At 35.9% G+C, this 14,767-nt stretch overlaps 1 protein-coding gene and 1 non-coding gene across 9 annotated transcripts in view; one reads left to right on the top strand and one right to left on the bottom strand.

Moving 5' to 3' along the window:
• Positions 1–14,767, top strand: part of SRSF11 (serine and arginine rich splicing factor 11) — a 54,569-nt gene that overhangs the window by 26,930 nt on the left and 12,872 nt on the right. For all 8 annotated transcript variants that reach the window (XM_030865920.2, XM_030865926.2, XM_030865918.3 and 5 more), the window contains 4 exons: positions 1,430–1,557; positions 3,536–3,617; positions 8,986–9,117; positions 11,519–11,608. In XM_030865920.2, coding sequence (XP_030721780.1) covers positions 1,430–1,557; positions 3,536–3,617; positions 8,986–9,117; positions 11,519–11,608 — 432 coding nt within the window. The remainder of the gene's footprint in view (positions 1–1,429; positions 1,558–3,535; positions 3,618–8,985; positions 9,118–11,518; positions 11,609–14,767) is intronic.
• On the bottom strand, positions 7,113–7,214 carry LOC115858395 (U6 spliceosomal RNA). The gene has a single exon (XR_004041631.1). It is a non-coding gene; the product is annotated as a U6 spliceosomal RNA (small nuclear RNA).

The raw sequence follows: 14,767 nt of genomic DNA, 5'->3' as shown, positions 1-14,767 counted from the left end.
ATACCGGTCCACAGCAGCCTGTTAGGAACCGGGCTGCACAGCAGGAGGTGAGTGGCAGGTGAGCGAGTGAAGCTTCATCTGCTGCTCCCCATCACTCGCCTGGACCATCCCCCCACACACACATACCCCTGTCCGTCCATGGAAAAATTGTCTTCCACAGAACTGGTCCCTGGGGCCAGGAAGGTTGGGGACCACTGCCCTAGGGGATGAATAAGAGGAAGACAGAAGTGAGGGAAACACTAGCCCAGAGTAAAGGAGTAATACATGTCACATAATAATAGTCAACATCTTTTTAGGGGCTTTGAAAAGTTTTCTTCATGCTGTAACTTATATTTCCTACTTGATATATCACAAATTCATGAGATATTTTCATTGGTAATTTCTTAGTATATCAAATCTGAGCTTAATGCTTCTTCTTCTTAACTTGGTGAAAGTCACTGTCAGTAAGTGGGAGAGCATGTGGGGGAGGCAGGACAGACTCATTTGATTATAGTAGTTAGTGGCATTTTTTTCTTAAAAATTACCAGATAAAATCCAAGTGTCTACCACCCTGCTTATAAAAATATCACTAACACAGTTTTTAGGGGCTTCCCTGGTGGTGCAGTGGTTGAGAGTCTGCCTGCCAATGCAGGGGACACTGGTTCGTGCCCCGGTCTGGGAGGATCCCACATGCCGCGGAGCGGCTGGGCCCATGAGCCATGGCCGCTGAGCCTGCGTGTCCGGAGCCTGTGCTCCGCAATGGGAGAGGCCACAACAGTGAGAGGCCCGCCTACTGCAAAAAAAAACAAACACTAATACAGTTTCTAAAAACTCCCTGTGTACTCATTCTTGTTTACATTTCCCACTCTACCCACAAATAACTACCAGCCTCAACTTGGTGTCTACAGTATTTTTTTACTTTTATAAACCCTTAAGGTGTATCTTTAGCCTTTCTATTCAGGAATTTCGTAAGTAATTTTGGTGTGCCATTGGCTTCTGCCTCAGTTTCTCCCCATCTGCAAGCTTAAAAGTAATTATCTTCCCCAACAAAATTATGATTTAGAAAGTTTTTAAATCATGATTTAGAAAGTTTTTAAATCATATTAAGGAAGATTCTGTTAATCAAAAATCTTTAGCATCAGCATATTCCCATGTACTAACATTTGCCAAAATGTGTATAGAAAGTTCATGGATGTTGAGCAAAATTAAATAGATTTTTTTTTCTTATTCCACATATCTCTGAGTCTTTTAAAATGCAGGTGCCATTGTAAATATCCAAAGCTTACTATACTATATATATATATTACATATAATTTTATCAAAATTGTGGAGTTCCCCCCCCTTTTTTTCAAGGAGTATCTTACTAAAATGAAGATAGGAACATGTGTTTATTTGAAATGCTGTTGTACATTTTTAAATATTTCAGATGCAATTCTTGGTTCTGTTCCAGGTTGAATCATGTAGCTGCTGGTCTTGTTTCACCAAGTCTGAAATCAGATACCTCTAGTAAAGAAATAGAGGAAGCCATGAAGAGAGTACGAGAAGCACAGTCCCTAATTTCTGCTGCTATAGAACCAGGTAAAATAGGTTTATGCAATTATGTTTGGAAATTAGTTGAATAATACTTCAGTCATTTTTTAAATTTTATTTCTCATATTTTGATAAAAGATCATTTAGTGCAGTGATTCTCATTTGGGAGTGGGTGGGTGGTATGGGTAAGAGTTGTTACCCAGGCATATTTGGAAATACCTGGAGACACTTAGTTGTCATGCTGGTACCAGCTGCATCCGGTAGGCAGAGGGCCAGGGGTATACTAAACATCCTACAGTGTGCAAGCACCTCCCACTCGCTAAACAAAGAATTCCTCATTCGGAAACATTAGTGCCTAGGATTACCTAATGCTTCGTGTGATATTTTGGTGGTTTTTAATTTATGAGGTTTTTTTTTTTGGTGGTTTTTTAATCATTTATGTTTGCATAAGTTGGGGTAGCCTAATTGATTTCAGTCTATTATTTGACCAAGAAAACCTACTAAAGATCTTCTGTTTATGCCATTTGTTTAAAGAAAAGCAAATGTATTATTCTTTGCAGATTGTCTTTTTGAGATGAAATGAATGGTTGTCCCATTGTTTTCCTGCATGTATTTTTTTTTTTTTTTTTTTTTTTGCGGTACGCGGGCCTCTCACTGTTGTGGCCTCTCCCGTTGCGGAGCACAGGCTACGGACGCGCAGGCTCAGCGGCCATGGCTCACGGGCCCAGCCGCTCCGCGGCATGTGGGATCTTCCCGGACCGGGGCACGAACCTGTGTCCCCTGCATCGGCAGGCGGACTCTCAACCACTGCGCCACCAGGGAAGCCCGGCTTCCTGCATGTATTTTGATCTTTGGTCCTGATTTTTTTTTTTCCCATTAAAAACAATGTTTTATTTATTTTTTCACTATTTCTTAATAAATGGGATGGTTTTTATTATATATAGTATTAGGCAAATAATTGTTAAGTATAATGGATAAATTAATACCAGATGCTTTATGTGTATTATCTCATTTAATCAACAAATTATTAAACAATTAGCCCAAGGTCACATGGCAAGCAGTAGGAAATTTTGATAGACAACTGGACCTGTACGACTCCAAAGCCAGAACACCATTTCTGTTTTCATTGAAAACTCATAACTGAAATGACTAAAATTGGTTTCTTTATGAATTTTTTTTTTGCCCCAAGATTTTTGTTAATTTATTAATAATGACATTCACAATAAATTGAATCCTATTAATGAAATGATCTAAACGTAAAAGAGGAACTCAGTCTCACTTTGATAGTCCATATACGAAGAATGCAATGGCTGGATTTCTCTTTCATTATGTCCTAAGTTAAAGGAGTAAGTTAAGGAGTTTATGTGTTATTTTAAAACTAGGAAATGATGACAGATGTTTCTAGCTCTGCTCTCTGCACTTACACAGTTGAAAATGAGTGAGGAAGAAGAAGGACAGACAGATTAAAAAAAGAGCTAGATTAGTAAAATCCAGTTCTGTCCCAGCAGTATAGTGAAGAGAGTTAATGAATGAGACACTTCTTAGGAAAGGAGCATGGAGCTAAGTGATGAATGAAAGAAGGAACATTTTGCTGGACCAACAATTTTAAATGTTTATATTTTTATTGTAAACGTATTTTTTAAACATATTTTACACTTAAGTACTGGTTGGGGAGATGCTATTAATACATAAACATGTAAAGATTAGAGTTTTAATCTGGGTGAATGGTAGCTATATTTGGGGAAGTAGAACCTAGGAATGGAAAAAGGGACTCATGATTTAGAAATCTCTAAAGGGTAAAGAATGAGAAAGGTAATGATTTTCATAGATTGTTTTATGGATGACACTTGACAGCCTCCTAAGTCTGGCAAATGAAATAGTCAAAGGAACCTTTAGCTGCCTGAATTTAAGAATTTTGTATTAAAGCTGAAAATTAAGGTAATAAATTCTAAGAATAACTCCTGAATGGGAATAATCTTCCTGCTTGACGATGTCTAAAGCCAAATTCCTTTTCTTTTAAATCCAGATAAGAAGGAAGAAAAACGAAGGCACTCGAGATCAAGATCACGTTCTAGGAGGAGGAGGACTCCCTCATCTTCTAGGCACAGGTTATTAGATTGATTGCTTTTTGGTAGTAAGTTGTAGCTTAGACAAAGATAATTTCTCTATCACATCTGCTTATCTCTTAACCTAATTAGCTCCTGGTTAAAGTGGTTTTGGTAACTACTGCTATTAGCAGAGTATGAGAATAAGTGTTCACACATATATAAATGGAGAAAAGACATGGATGATTGATACTTTAAAACCCCCAAAAATCCAGGCTTAGGAGGAAGCCACTGGGATTTGAGCACTGAAATGAATTAGTACTATGGAAAGAACACTGGACTTGAAACTTTTAACTTGAATTCTAGTTCTGACTTTTCACTGGACTCCTGAGAGTTTGAACATGGAATGTCATCATTGCAGCCTGCAGATTACCATCTAAAGCTTGAATATTTGCAGATGACAACTTGTTACCTTTTATGAGATTGTTCTTTGTACTATTGGACAAACCACATGATAGTACCAATTATTCTTTATCCTACCTAGAGTAAGACTAGGCAATTTAAAAGGACCAGTGTATTTTTTTTTTCACATGACATTCCTGTATAAGTTTGTAAGGGTCTCTCTAGCCCAGTGGCTCTCAAACTTGCTGGTATTAAGATCTCTATACTTGTAGAAAATTTGAGTACTCCGATGAGCTTTTGTTTATGTGGGTTATATCTATCAGTGTTGGCCGTAATAAAATTTGAAACCATCATCTGAAATAACAGTAGTAAAGCCATTTATATTAACTTAGCTTTGAAACAAAACTTTTCCAGAAAAATTTAAAAAATCGCTTTGTTTTAAACCTTTGCAAATCTCTTTAACCTTTGGCTTACTAGAAGACGTGTACAGGATTCTGCATTCAACTTATTGCAATATATTTTAGTTAATATATGTAGAAAATCTTACACAAATATATAGTGAGAAGAGGGAAAAGTAATTTTATAGTCTTTTCAGGTAATTGGGAATAGTATTCTTTGATATAATACCAGACTTAACAAGAGTACTTTCTTAAAAGGTAGTAGTAATATGGAATCTGAAACCATAATAGTGAACCTTTTATATTTTGCTACTTTAAAATCTGTTGATCTTTCTTACACCTTGATGGATCTTTTTCCCAGGCATGCTTTTGTACAGTTATGCATTGGTGGTTTGGAAAATGATTGATTTATTGCATTATGCAAGTTTTCAAATGTTGACACATTTTGTTACACAAGATCAAAAAATGACTTGGTAATATCACCACACATCTCATCGGTAAACCCTTTTAAAGTGTTAGGAAGCTGTCAGGTTCACAATGGTGTGTTCAGGTTTTCCAAAATTTAATTTTCTCTTGAAAGCTCAAATTTTATTATTGGCAACAAATTTGTTTTCCTTGAAATGATAAACCTTACTCATTTTCCATGAAAGTGTTCTACCAAATACCCAAGTCTGAACAACCATGGTTTGTCACTTGTTCTTTCAGGTAAAGATGATGTTTCATGGCAAAAGCAATTAGGTGAGCTCACACTCAATCACACAGGTGTCTTCCTTGACACAGTCATTGAACTATAAAGTATCAGAAGTGATTTATGCATACTGCCCATTTTGTTGCACAGAATATTGCTGAAGGGACTAGATTTAATATTACTAGTCAATAATATTACTCTAATATTACTCAAGGGACTAGATTTAATAAATTTAATAGTTTTTACTGGCTTTATCAAAGACATCCTTAGGCAGGGTTTCTTTTTTTTTCTTTCTTTTTACTGCAAGTGCATACTACAAATGCCAGTGAAGAATACAGTAGATAATAGGGAGGTTCAGTTGCCACTACCTTGATTTGTAATAAGGAGATGCCAGCACTTGTACACCACCATTGCTTTTGCACTATTAGTGCAAAAGTCACAGTGGAAAAGGCAAAAAATATCTTGTTATTATTTTGGGGAAAAAAAAATTGATGGACCCCATAACATTGTTCAGTCATTTCTTAGACTGTGTCTTAGTCCATTCGGCTGCTATAACAATACCATAGACTGGGTGGCTTATAAACCATAGAAATTTACTTCTCACAGTGTTGGAAGCTGGGAAGTTCAAGATCAAGGTGTCAGCAAATTTGGTGTCTGGTGAGGACCTGCTTCCTCATTTATAGTTTGCTGTCTCTTCACTGTGTCCTCACATAGGGGAATGGACCAACGGGTCTTCTGAGACTTCTTTCGTATGGGCATTAATCCTATTGATGAAAGCTGCACCTTCATAACGTAGTCACCTCCCAAAGGCCGCTACCTCATAATGTCATAACATTGGGTATTCGGTTTTGCATAAGAATTTTGGGAGGACACAAACATTCAGTCTGTAGCAGAATGTTACAGGGTAGTTTTGTCTGGTGTGTCTGTCACCCAGCCCATCTCATTCTTAAAGATGTCTTTCAAAAACCAAATCTAGAACATGTCACAGCTCTATGAAACCTTTAGAAGCTCCTTATTGTCTTAATAAGTTGACACATAAAACCTTAGAATGGTGTTCAAGGATCTTTACTATTCATCTTGGTTTAATCTTTCTACACTTGTCAATTGCCACTCCAGAATAGCTAACCTCATTATTATATTTGTTATGGTGATCTGTGATTAGTGATCTTTGATGTTGTTACTATTGCAAAAAGATTACGGCTCACTGAAAGCTCAGGTAACGTTTAGCAGTCTTTAGCCATGTTTTTAATTAAATTACGTACACTGTTTTTTAGACATAATGCTATTGCACACTTCACAGACTACAGTATAGTATAAACATAACTTTTATATGCACTGGGAAACCAGAAATTCATTGTGACTCACTTTTTTGTGATACTAAGTTTATTGCAGTGATCTGGGAACAAACTCATAGTATCTCTGAGCTGTGCCTGTACTTAGAATCCTAACCTTCCAGAACTGGTGCTCTCATAGCTTAGTTTAACACTTAAAAAGACTTAAAAAGGAGAACCTATATCTTTTTCCTTTGTACATAACAGGGACATGCTAAGGCTTTCAAATACTAATTTTAATCATGACCAATGGGAAATAACAGTGAAACATTTATTTCCCTGAACAAAGTGCTTTTGAACACTTGTAGTAATGCCTCATAACAGAAAGATAAAGATTATGAGTTGTTGTATTTTTAGCATCTTGGTATATAAAATGACCATTACGTTCAATAAGCTTTTTACGTATTTAGATACATAATACGATAATTTTTATTTTTCTAATTTTTAAAAGCTTATGTAAACTGTGTTGAAGTGGCTCTGCAGTGCAATGCTGTTGAAAAATAACTGCTTCAGCACCTTATAATAAATTGATTGATGTAATACCTCTGCTTATTAGACTTTTTAAACTATTTTATATATTTTTTTAATTATTAAAAGTTAGATTTAAATAGTCATATGTGACTAGTGGCTACTGTATTGAACAACTCAGTTCTACCTTTACACAGACTTAGTTAAGTTTCAACTAATAATACAACAATTTTTTTTCTTTTGTAAGTGACTTCTTTTTTCCATGAAAAGTAAGAAAAAATAACGCTTCACGAATTTGCGTGTCATCCTTGCGCAGGGGCCATGCTAATCTTTATCGTTCCAATTTTAGTATATGTGCTGCCGAAGCGAGCACTATTTTATATTATTAATCACTTTGTTTAGAAGGAAACCTACAACAATGTACTTACGATTTTTTCCTGCCACTATGTTTTTTTCTATATACATTAGAGGTAGGATAAATGTGTAACGGTTTTGCTAAGATGATTGTTGACTTAAATTTTTATTAAAGCCAGAATTCTCAAAATATGAATAATACTTAATTCTAATAGCATCAATTTTGGTTTTCCAGAATTTTAAAAAATTCTTAATAAGAAAGTGATGGTTCTGATATTTTATAGGGTCAATATTTCACTCAAAATATATTAGTAGTACCGTTTACTAGTCAGACACTGTAGTCGTTGCTCAAGGGTACAGTGGTATAGACATAATATACCACTTGTCCTTATGGAGCTTAGAAAAAGGTAGGTAAGCATTACATGAAAATTTCCTAGGATATAGACATGTTATTGAGAGGGATTGCTTTAGTAGATAGTTTCAAATATGGTCAAAAGTAAGAAATGAGCAAAATATAAAGTTATTGAATTCGATGAGACACTGCTACTGATGGGTTTTGAAACAGCTGCTCTAGAGAATGATGGCAGTACTATGTTAGCACATTAGTAAGAGAAGAGGGAGTCAGTATATAATATATGTGTCTACAGTAAGGCACTGAGCTGGGCTTTATAATTTCAACTATTCTGTGATGGAGGTGCTGTTTTTCTTTGCTGAAATAATAGGCTCAAAGAGGTTAAATAATGAATGCTCTCAGTTAACTGGCTTATAAATGAGATTTGAACACATATCTTCTACATTACGAAAATGTCCGTCCTTTGGCACTTTGAAAAAGTAAAAGCAAAAAGTTTAAATTGTATTTGAAGTTTTCCATGAAAAGAGGTTGAATGGTCCACTAGAAATTAAATGACCAAGTCTAAGCAAAGAACTGCAATTTATTTTCAATTATTCTTAAAATAGAAAGGAATAAAATAGGAAGGAGGATCAAAGAACATCAAAAGGTTAATTGCACTTAACCTTTTAGAGAAAGTATGGGGAGCAGGGTGGTATGCAGTAGGCACAGGGAGAAACATCTCTTACGTGGCAGGAAAGAGATGATGATGTAATGTTGAGGACACTTAAGAGTAGAAAAGGCAGTTTGTACTGAGTTGTATATATCTGTATCATGCTTGCATTACTTGGATTTCTCTTAAACTGCAAATCGAAGAAGTGGAATATATTTCAGAGAACAACAACTGGAAATCATAGAAGGTAACACCCTATATGGTTTCCATTTTTAAAATGGGAATAATAATGGTACATACGTTATTAGGTTTATTATGAGGGTAAGTGACTTAGTATTTGTAAAGCATGTAGTGGGCATAAATAAGTATTCAATAAGTAGTAAATGGGTTTAACTTGCAATAGTGAGGAATCAAATAAGGTGTACTTGCAAAAATGCTATGTAATTGTGAAATGATGCAAATGAGTCAGATATTTTTTGTTTTTCTTCATTCTCTAGCAGTATTTTTAAGTTTGGAGTTGTAGTTTCAATGGGCAAAGTAGGATTGGTTTGACAGGTTGAGCAAAAGATTAAAAGGTGAGGAATTCCAGGGGTTAAAAGGTATTTACTAATTTCTAGGATATCAAAGATGTTGTTGTGTAGAGTAAATAAATAATGGCAGGAAATTACCCTCACTGATGGCTAGTCCACATGTCTGAATCTTTTGTCTGATGCTTATATGAAATAGTCAGAAACAGAGCTAGTCTTTTTCCATTTACATACATGTGTTTGCTTCCTTTTACATTATAAGGCGGTCAAGAAGCAGATCAAGAAGGCGATCACATTCTAAGTCAAGGAGTAGACGACGATCCAAAAGTCCAAGACGGAGAAGATCTCATTCCAGAGAGAGGGGTAGAAGGTCAAGGAGCACATCAAAAAACAGGTACAGTAAAAAACTATTAACAAACACTGAGTGGGAAGACAAATTTTAGAGTTCCCAACACCCCCAAATATTGCTGCTTTAATGACAAGAGGTTATGATAGGAGATGGGAAGAAACTGTTGGAGGAGGCTGACATTGTTTTCTTGTGCTCCTTCATAAACTTGAGATTTCTATTTACAGCTGAAGGCCTAGATAAAATTTCTTTGTAGTAAAAATTCTTAGCTGTTTCTACTGCCTTTTTTCATTTCCTCTTTTCTATTCAACCATTACTAAGGATGTAGTGTTACCAGCCACATCTCTTGGTATGCCAAAGAGTTTATGGCAGACAATCATGCCTTCCTAATTCATCTTTATATACCTCATTGTGAGCACCTTTGTAAATATGAATTCAGTATTGCTATATTCCAGAGACTGAACCATACTTAACAGGCTTATCCCATGGTTTGGGGACCAGTAGAGAATTAAAGTGAGGATTCATTAAAAAACAGACATCCCCACCTTAACATTGTATTTCAACTTAAACATGCATTCAATAATTTGTTTTTTCATATAGGGCCACACTGTTTGAAATTAGGCCTAGTCTTGAATAATACATACCAAATCACTTTCTTTTCATTTAAACCACCTTTAAAAGTGTTGAGAACTCTGTTACTTGGAAATATCTTGATTTTTCCCCCCATTTTTAGTTGTCACACAATACAATTTCACAACACTTAATTTTTAACAAATGTCCTTTATCTCTTTCTAAAATATTTGCCTTAATTTTCTAGAAGCAGCCCTATATTTTATACTACTTTACCCATTTATATATTTAATTATGTAATTAAAATAGTAAGGATCACAGGGAGGGGGCAACAAAATTTATTCTTGGTAAGCATATAACTCAAGTGGGGACAGAGGTTCTGGGATAGCTTTACTGAGTGTTCAGCCTCTAACGAGGCTTTTACTCATGTTTTACAGTTAGTCATCTTTTAATTCAATCAGTCAAACAAACAAGCTTACTTAATGAAACATCTCTTATACAAAGCAATTAGGCATTCCTTCCCTCAAGGAACTTTCTTTATACTAGGAGAGAGGTGAATGTAATTACAAAGGAAGGGACATTGTTAGGGATGTCGGAAGAGATTTATTGAGAGGTGACTCTTGAGTATTGAATTCTGATAGATTTGACTGGACTCGGGGGCCATGGTTTCAGGTAGAGAATGTTTACAAAGTTAGCATGAATTCTTGAAATAGCAAGTATTTTGGTATAGAAGGACCAGGAAATGAGGTCAGGAAAGTTAAGGAGACAGATCACCATAGAAGGCTTTTTTGTTCACACTAAGGAGTTTGCGGCTGATCCAGGAGGCAACAGGAATGAATTGAAAAGTGATGAGCAGGGAATTAATATTTTCAAGTTTGTACTTCGAAAGATTTCTGATAGGGGGTATAGCATCAATTTGTGGAAAACATGACTGGGGCCCCTTAAGGGACTATTAAAGTAATCTAGGAATTCGATGATAAAGACTCGAATGAATAGAGAGGATAACTAATGGAGCAGGATGAGCAAAGATGGGAGGGAATGAAGCACAGGATATAGGGTGGGACTAGCCTAGAACAACCGAAGAGATACTTTAATCTCTAAAACTGTAGAACAGTTGAAAATAGGTGTGTGTTTATAAGAATATAAGGGACATATATATATTATAAATATGTATATATTTTACCTTTTGCCTAGAATCTTGGGGCGAAAAAATGCTGTGTGGAATAAAAGTAAACGTAGAAGAATCTGTAGAAAGATTTTAGAGTTGAGGCCTGGTTGTAGTAACACTCCATTTTGATGTTTTTTTCCTAAAAGCATTGAATAGCCCAGAATATATAGCAGCTGGGAAAAAGTTACAAGGTTGGCTTCATCCATGAAGAGGTTACATCGGGTGTGTGCTTTGAAAGAAGAACTTACAATAGCGATGGGGTTTTGGCCTGTCAGTAGAGGATTTAGAGCCAGGGTCGGTTGGGAAACTGCTACTTACTTAGCTAAGAGAAAAACAGTGTTGAAGAGCCTAGAGAAAATTATTTAAACTATTACTGTTTATCGCCAGACACACTAAGAAACTGGCCAACATCCTTGTTTTCTTGCCACATACTCTGCTTTGCTCTTGGAGAGACGTTTTATGTGGAATACCAGGAAAATAGGATTTTTAAAATTTGTTTACCACAAATACGCCGCTTGAGTTACTATTATTTTTAAGTTTGTAAGTTTGTATAATAACATTAAGTTTGTATAATAAAAGTTTGTAAGTTTGTATAATAACATTAAAGAATAACATTAGATTTCACTGTACATCTGTTTTTATTTGTAGTTTGATAGAAATATATATTAGTTGAACCTTCCAATACATTCATAAATTGTTTTCATTTATTAGAGACAAAAAGAAAGAAGACAAAGAAAAGAAGCGTTCCAAAACACCACCAAAAAGTTACAGCACAGCCAGACGTTCCAGAAGTGCAAGCAGGTAGGGTGGCATTATGAATTCTCGGCATTTTTTTAAGCGTTCATTTTTTATTTTTATTTTTTTACATCTTTATTGGAGTATAATTGCTTTACAATGGTGTGTTAGTTTCTGCTTTATAACAAAGTGAATCAGTTATACATATACATATGTCCCCATATCTCTTCCCTCCCACCCTCCCTATCCCACCCCTCTAGGTGGTCACAAAGCACCGAGCTGATCTCCCTGTGCTGTGCGGCTGCTTCCCACTAGCTATCTATTTTACGTTTGGTGGTGTATATATGTCCATGCCACTCTCTCACTTTGTCACAGCTTACCCTTCCCCCTCCGCATATCCTCAAGTCCATTCTCTAGTAGGTCTGTGTCTTTATTCCTGTCTTACCCCTAGGTTCTTCATGACATTTTTTTTTCTTAAATTCCATATATATGTATTAGCATACGGTATTTGTCTTTCTCTTTCTGACTTAACTTCACTCTGTATGACGGACTCTAGGTCCATCCACCTCATTACAAATAGTTCAACTTCGTTTCTTTTATGGCTGAGTAATATTCCATTGTATATATGTGCCACATCTTCTTTATCCATTCATCCGATGATGGGCACTTAGGTTGTTTCCATCTCCGGGCTATTGTAAATAGAGCTACAATGAACATTTTGGTACATGACTCTTTTTGAATTTTGGTTTTCTCAGGGTATATGCCCAGTAGTGGGATTTCTGGGTCATGTGGTAGTTCTGTTTGTAGTTTTTTAAGGAACCTCCATACTGTTCTCCATAGTGGCTGAAGCAATTCACATTCCCACCAGCAGTGCAAGAGTGTTCCCTTTTCTCCACACCCTCTCCAGAATTTATTGTTTCTAGATTTTTTGATGATGGCCATTCTGACTGGTGTGAGATGATATCTCATTGTAGTTTTGATTTGCATTTCTCTAATGATTAATGATGTTGAGCATTCTTTCATGTGTTTGTTGGCACTCTGTATATCTTCTTTGGAGAAATGTCTATTTAGGTCCTCTGCCTATTTTTGGATTGGGTTGTTTGATTTTTTTGTTATTGAGCAGCTTGTAAATTTTGGAGATTAATCCTTTGTCAGTTGCTTCATTTGCAAATATTTTCTCCCATTCTGAGGGTTGTCTTTTTGTCTTGTTCATGGTTTCCTTTGCTGTGCAAAAGCTTTGAAGTTTCATTAGGTCCCATTTGTTTATTTTTGTTTTTATTTCCATTTCTCTAGGAGGTGGGTCAGAAAGGATCTTGCTGTGATTTATGTCATACAGTGTTCTGCCTATGTTTTCCTCTAAGAGTTTGATAGTTTCTGGCCTTACATTTAGGTCTTTAATCCATTTTGAGCTTATTTTTGTGTATGGTGTTAGGGAATGATCTAAGCTCGTACTTTTACATGTAGCTGTCCAGTTTTCCCAGCACCACTTACTGAAGAGGCTGTCCTTTCTCCACTGTACATTCCTGCCTCGTTTATCAAAGATAAGGTGAGCATATGTGCGTGGGTTTATCTCTGGGCTTTCTACCTTGTTCATTTGATCTATATTTCTGTTTATGTGCGCATACCATACTGCCTTGATTACTGTAGCTTTGTAGTATAGTCTGAAGTCAGGGAGCCTGATTCCTCCAGCTCCGTTTTTTTGTTCTCAAGATTGCTTTGGCTACTCGGGGTCTTTTGTGTTTCCATACAAATTGTGAAATTTTTTGTTCTATTCTGTGAAAAATGCCAGTGGTAGTCTGATAGGGACTGCATAGAATTTGTAGATTACTTTGGGTAGTAGAGTCATTTTCACAATGTTGATTCTTCCAATCCAAGAACATGGTATATCTCTCCATCTCTTCGTATCATCTTTAATTTCTTTCATCAGTGTCTTATAATTTTCTGCATACAGGTCTTTTGTTTCCTTAGGTAGGTTTATTCCGAGATATTTTATTCTTTTTGTTGCAATAGTAAATGGGAGTGTTTTCTTGATTTCACTTTCAGATTTTTCATCATTAGTGTATAAGAATGCCAGAGATTTCTGTGCATTACTTTTGTATCCTGCTACTTTACCAAATTCATTGATTAGCTCTAGTAGTTTTCTGGTAGCATCTTTAGGATTCTCTATGTATAGTATCATGTCATCTACTAACAGTGACAGCTTTGCTTCTTCTTTTCTAATTTGGATTCCTTTTACTTCTTTTTCTTCTCTGATTGCTATGGCTAAAACATCCAAAACTATGTTGAAGAAGAGTGGTGAGAGTGGGCAACCTTGTCTTGTTCCTGATCTTAGTAGAAATGGTTTCAGTTTTTCACCATTGAGGATGATGTTGGCTGTGGGTTTGTCATATATGGCCTTTATTATGTTGAGGAAAGTTCCCTCTATACCTACTTCCTGGAGGGTCTTTATCATAAATGGGTGTTGAATTTTGTCAAAAGCTTTCATTTGCATCTGTTGAGATGACCATGTGGTTTTTCTCCTTCAATTTGTTAATATGGTGTATCACATTGACTGATTTGCTTATATTGAAGAATCCTTGCATTCCTGGAATTAACCCCACTTGATCAGGGTGTATGATCCTCTTAATGTGCTGTTGGATTCTGTTTGCTGGTATTTTGTTGAGGATTTTTGCATCTGTGTTCATCAGTGATATTGTCTTGTAGTTTTCTTTCTTTGTGACATCTTTGTCTGGTTTTGGTATCAGGGTGATGGTGGCCTTGTATAATGAGTTTGGGAGTGTTTCTCTCTCTGCTATATTTTGGAAGAGTTTGAGAAGGATAGGTGTTAGCTCTTCTCTAAATGTTTGATAGAATTCGCCTGTGAAGCCATCTGGTCCTGGGCTTTTGTTTGTTGGAAGATTTTTAATCACAGTTTCAATTTCAGTGCTTGTGAATGGTCTGTTCATATTTTCTGTTTCTTCCTGATTCAGTCTTGGCAGGTTGTGCATTTCTAAGAATTTGTCCATTTCTTCCAGGTTGTCCATTTTTTTTGGCATAGAGTTGCTTGTAGTAGTCTCTCATGATCTTTTGTATTTCTGCAGTGTCAGTTGTTACTTCTCCTTTTTCATTTCTAATTCTATTGATTTGAGTCTTCTCTCTTTTTTCTTGATTAGTGTGGCTAATGGTTTATCAATTTTGTTTATCTTCTCAAAGAACCATCTTTTAGTTTTGTTGATCTTTGGCTAT

This window comes from Globicephala melas, chromosome 1 (assembly GCF_963455315.2).
Source record: "Globicephala melas chromosome 1, mGloMel1.2, whole genome shotgun sequence".
In the NCBI taxonomy this organism is placed as follows: Eukaryota; Metazoa; Chordata; class Mammalia; order Artiodactyla; family Delphinidae; genus Globicephala; species Globicephala melas.
The sequence above is the reverse complement of the archived record's forward strand: the minus strand, read 5'-3'. Positions and strand labels throughout refer to the sequence as shown.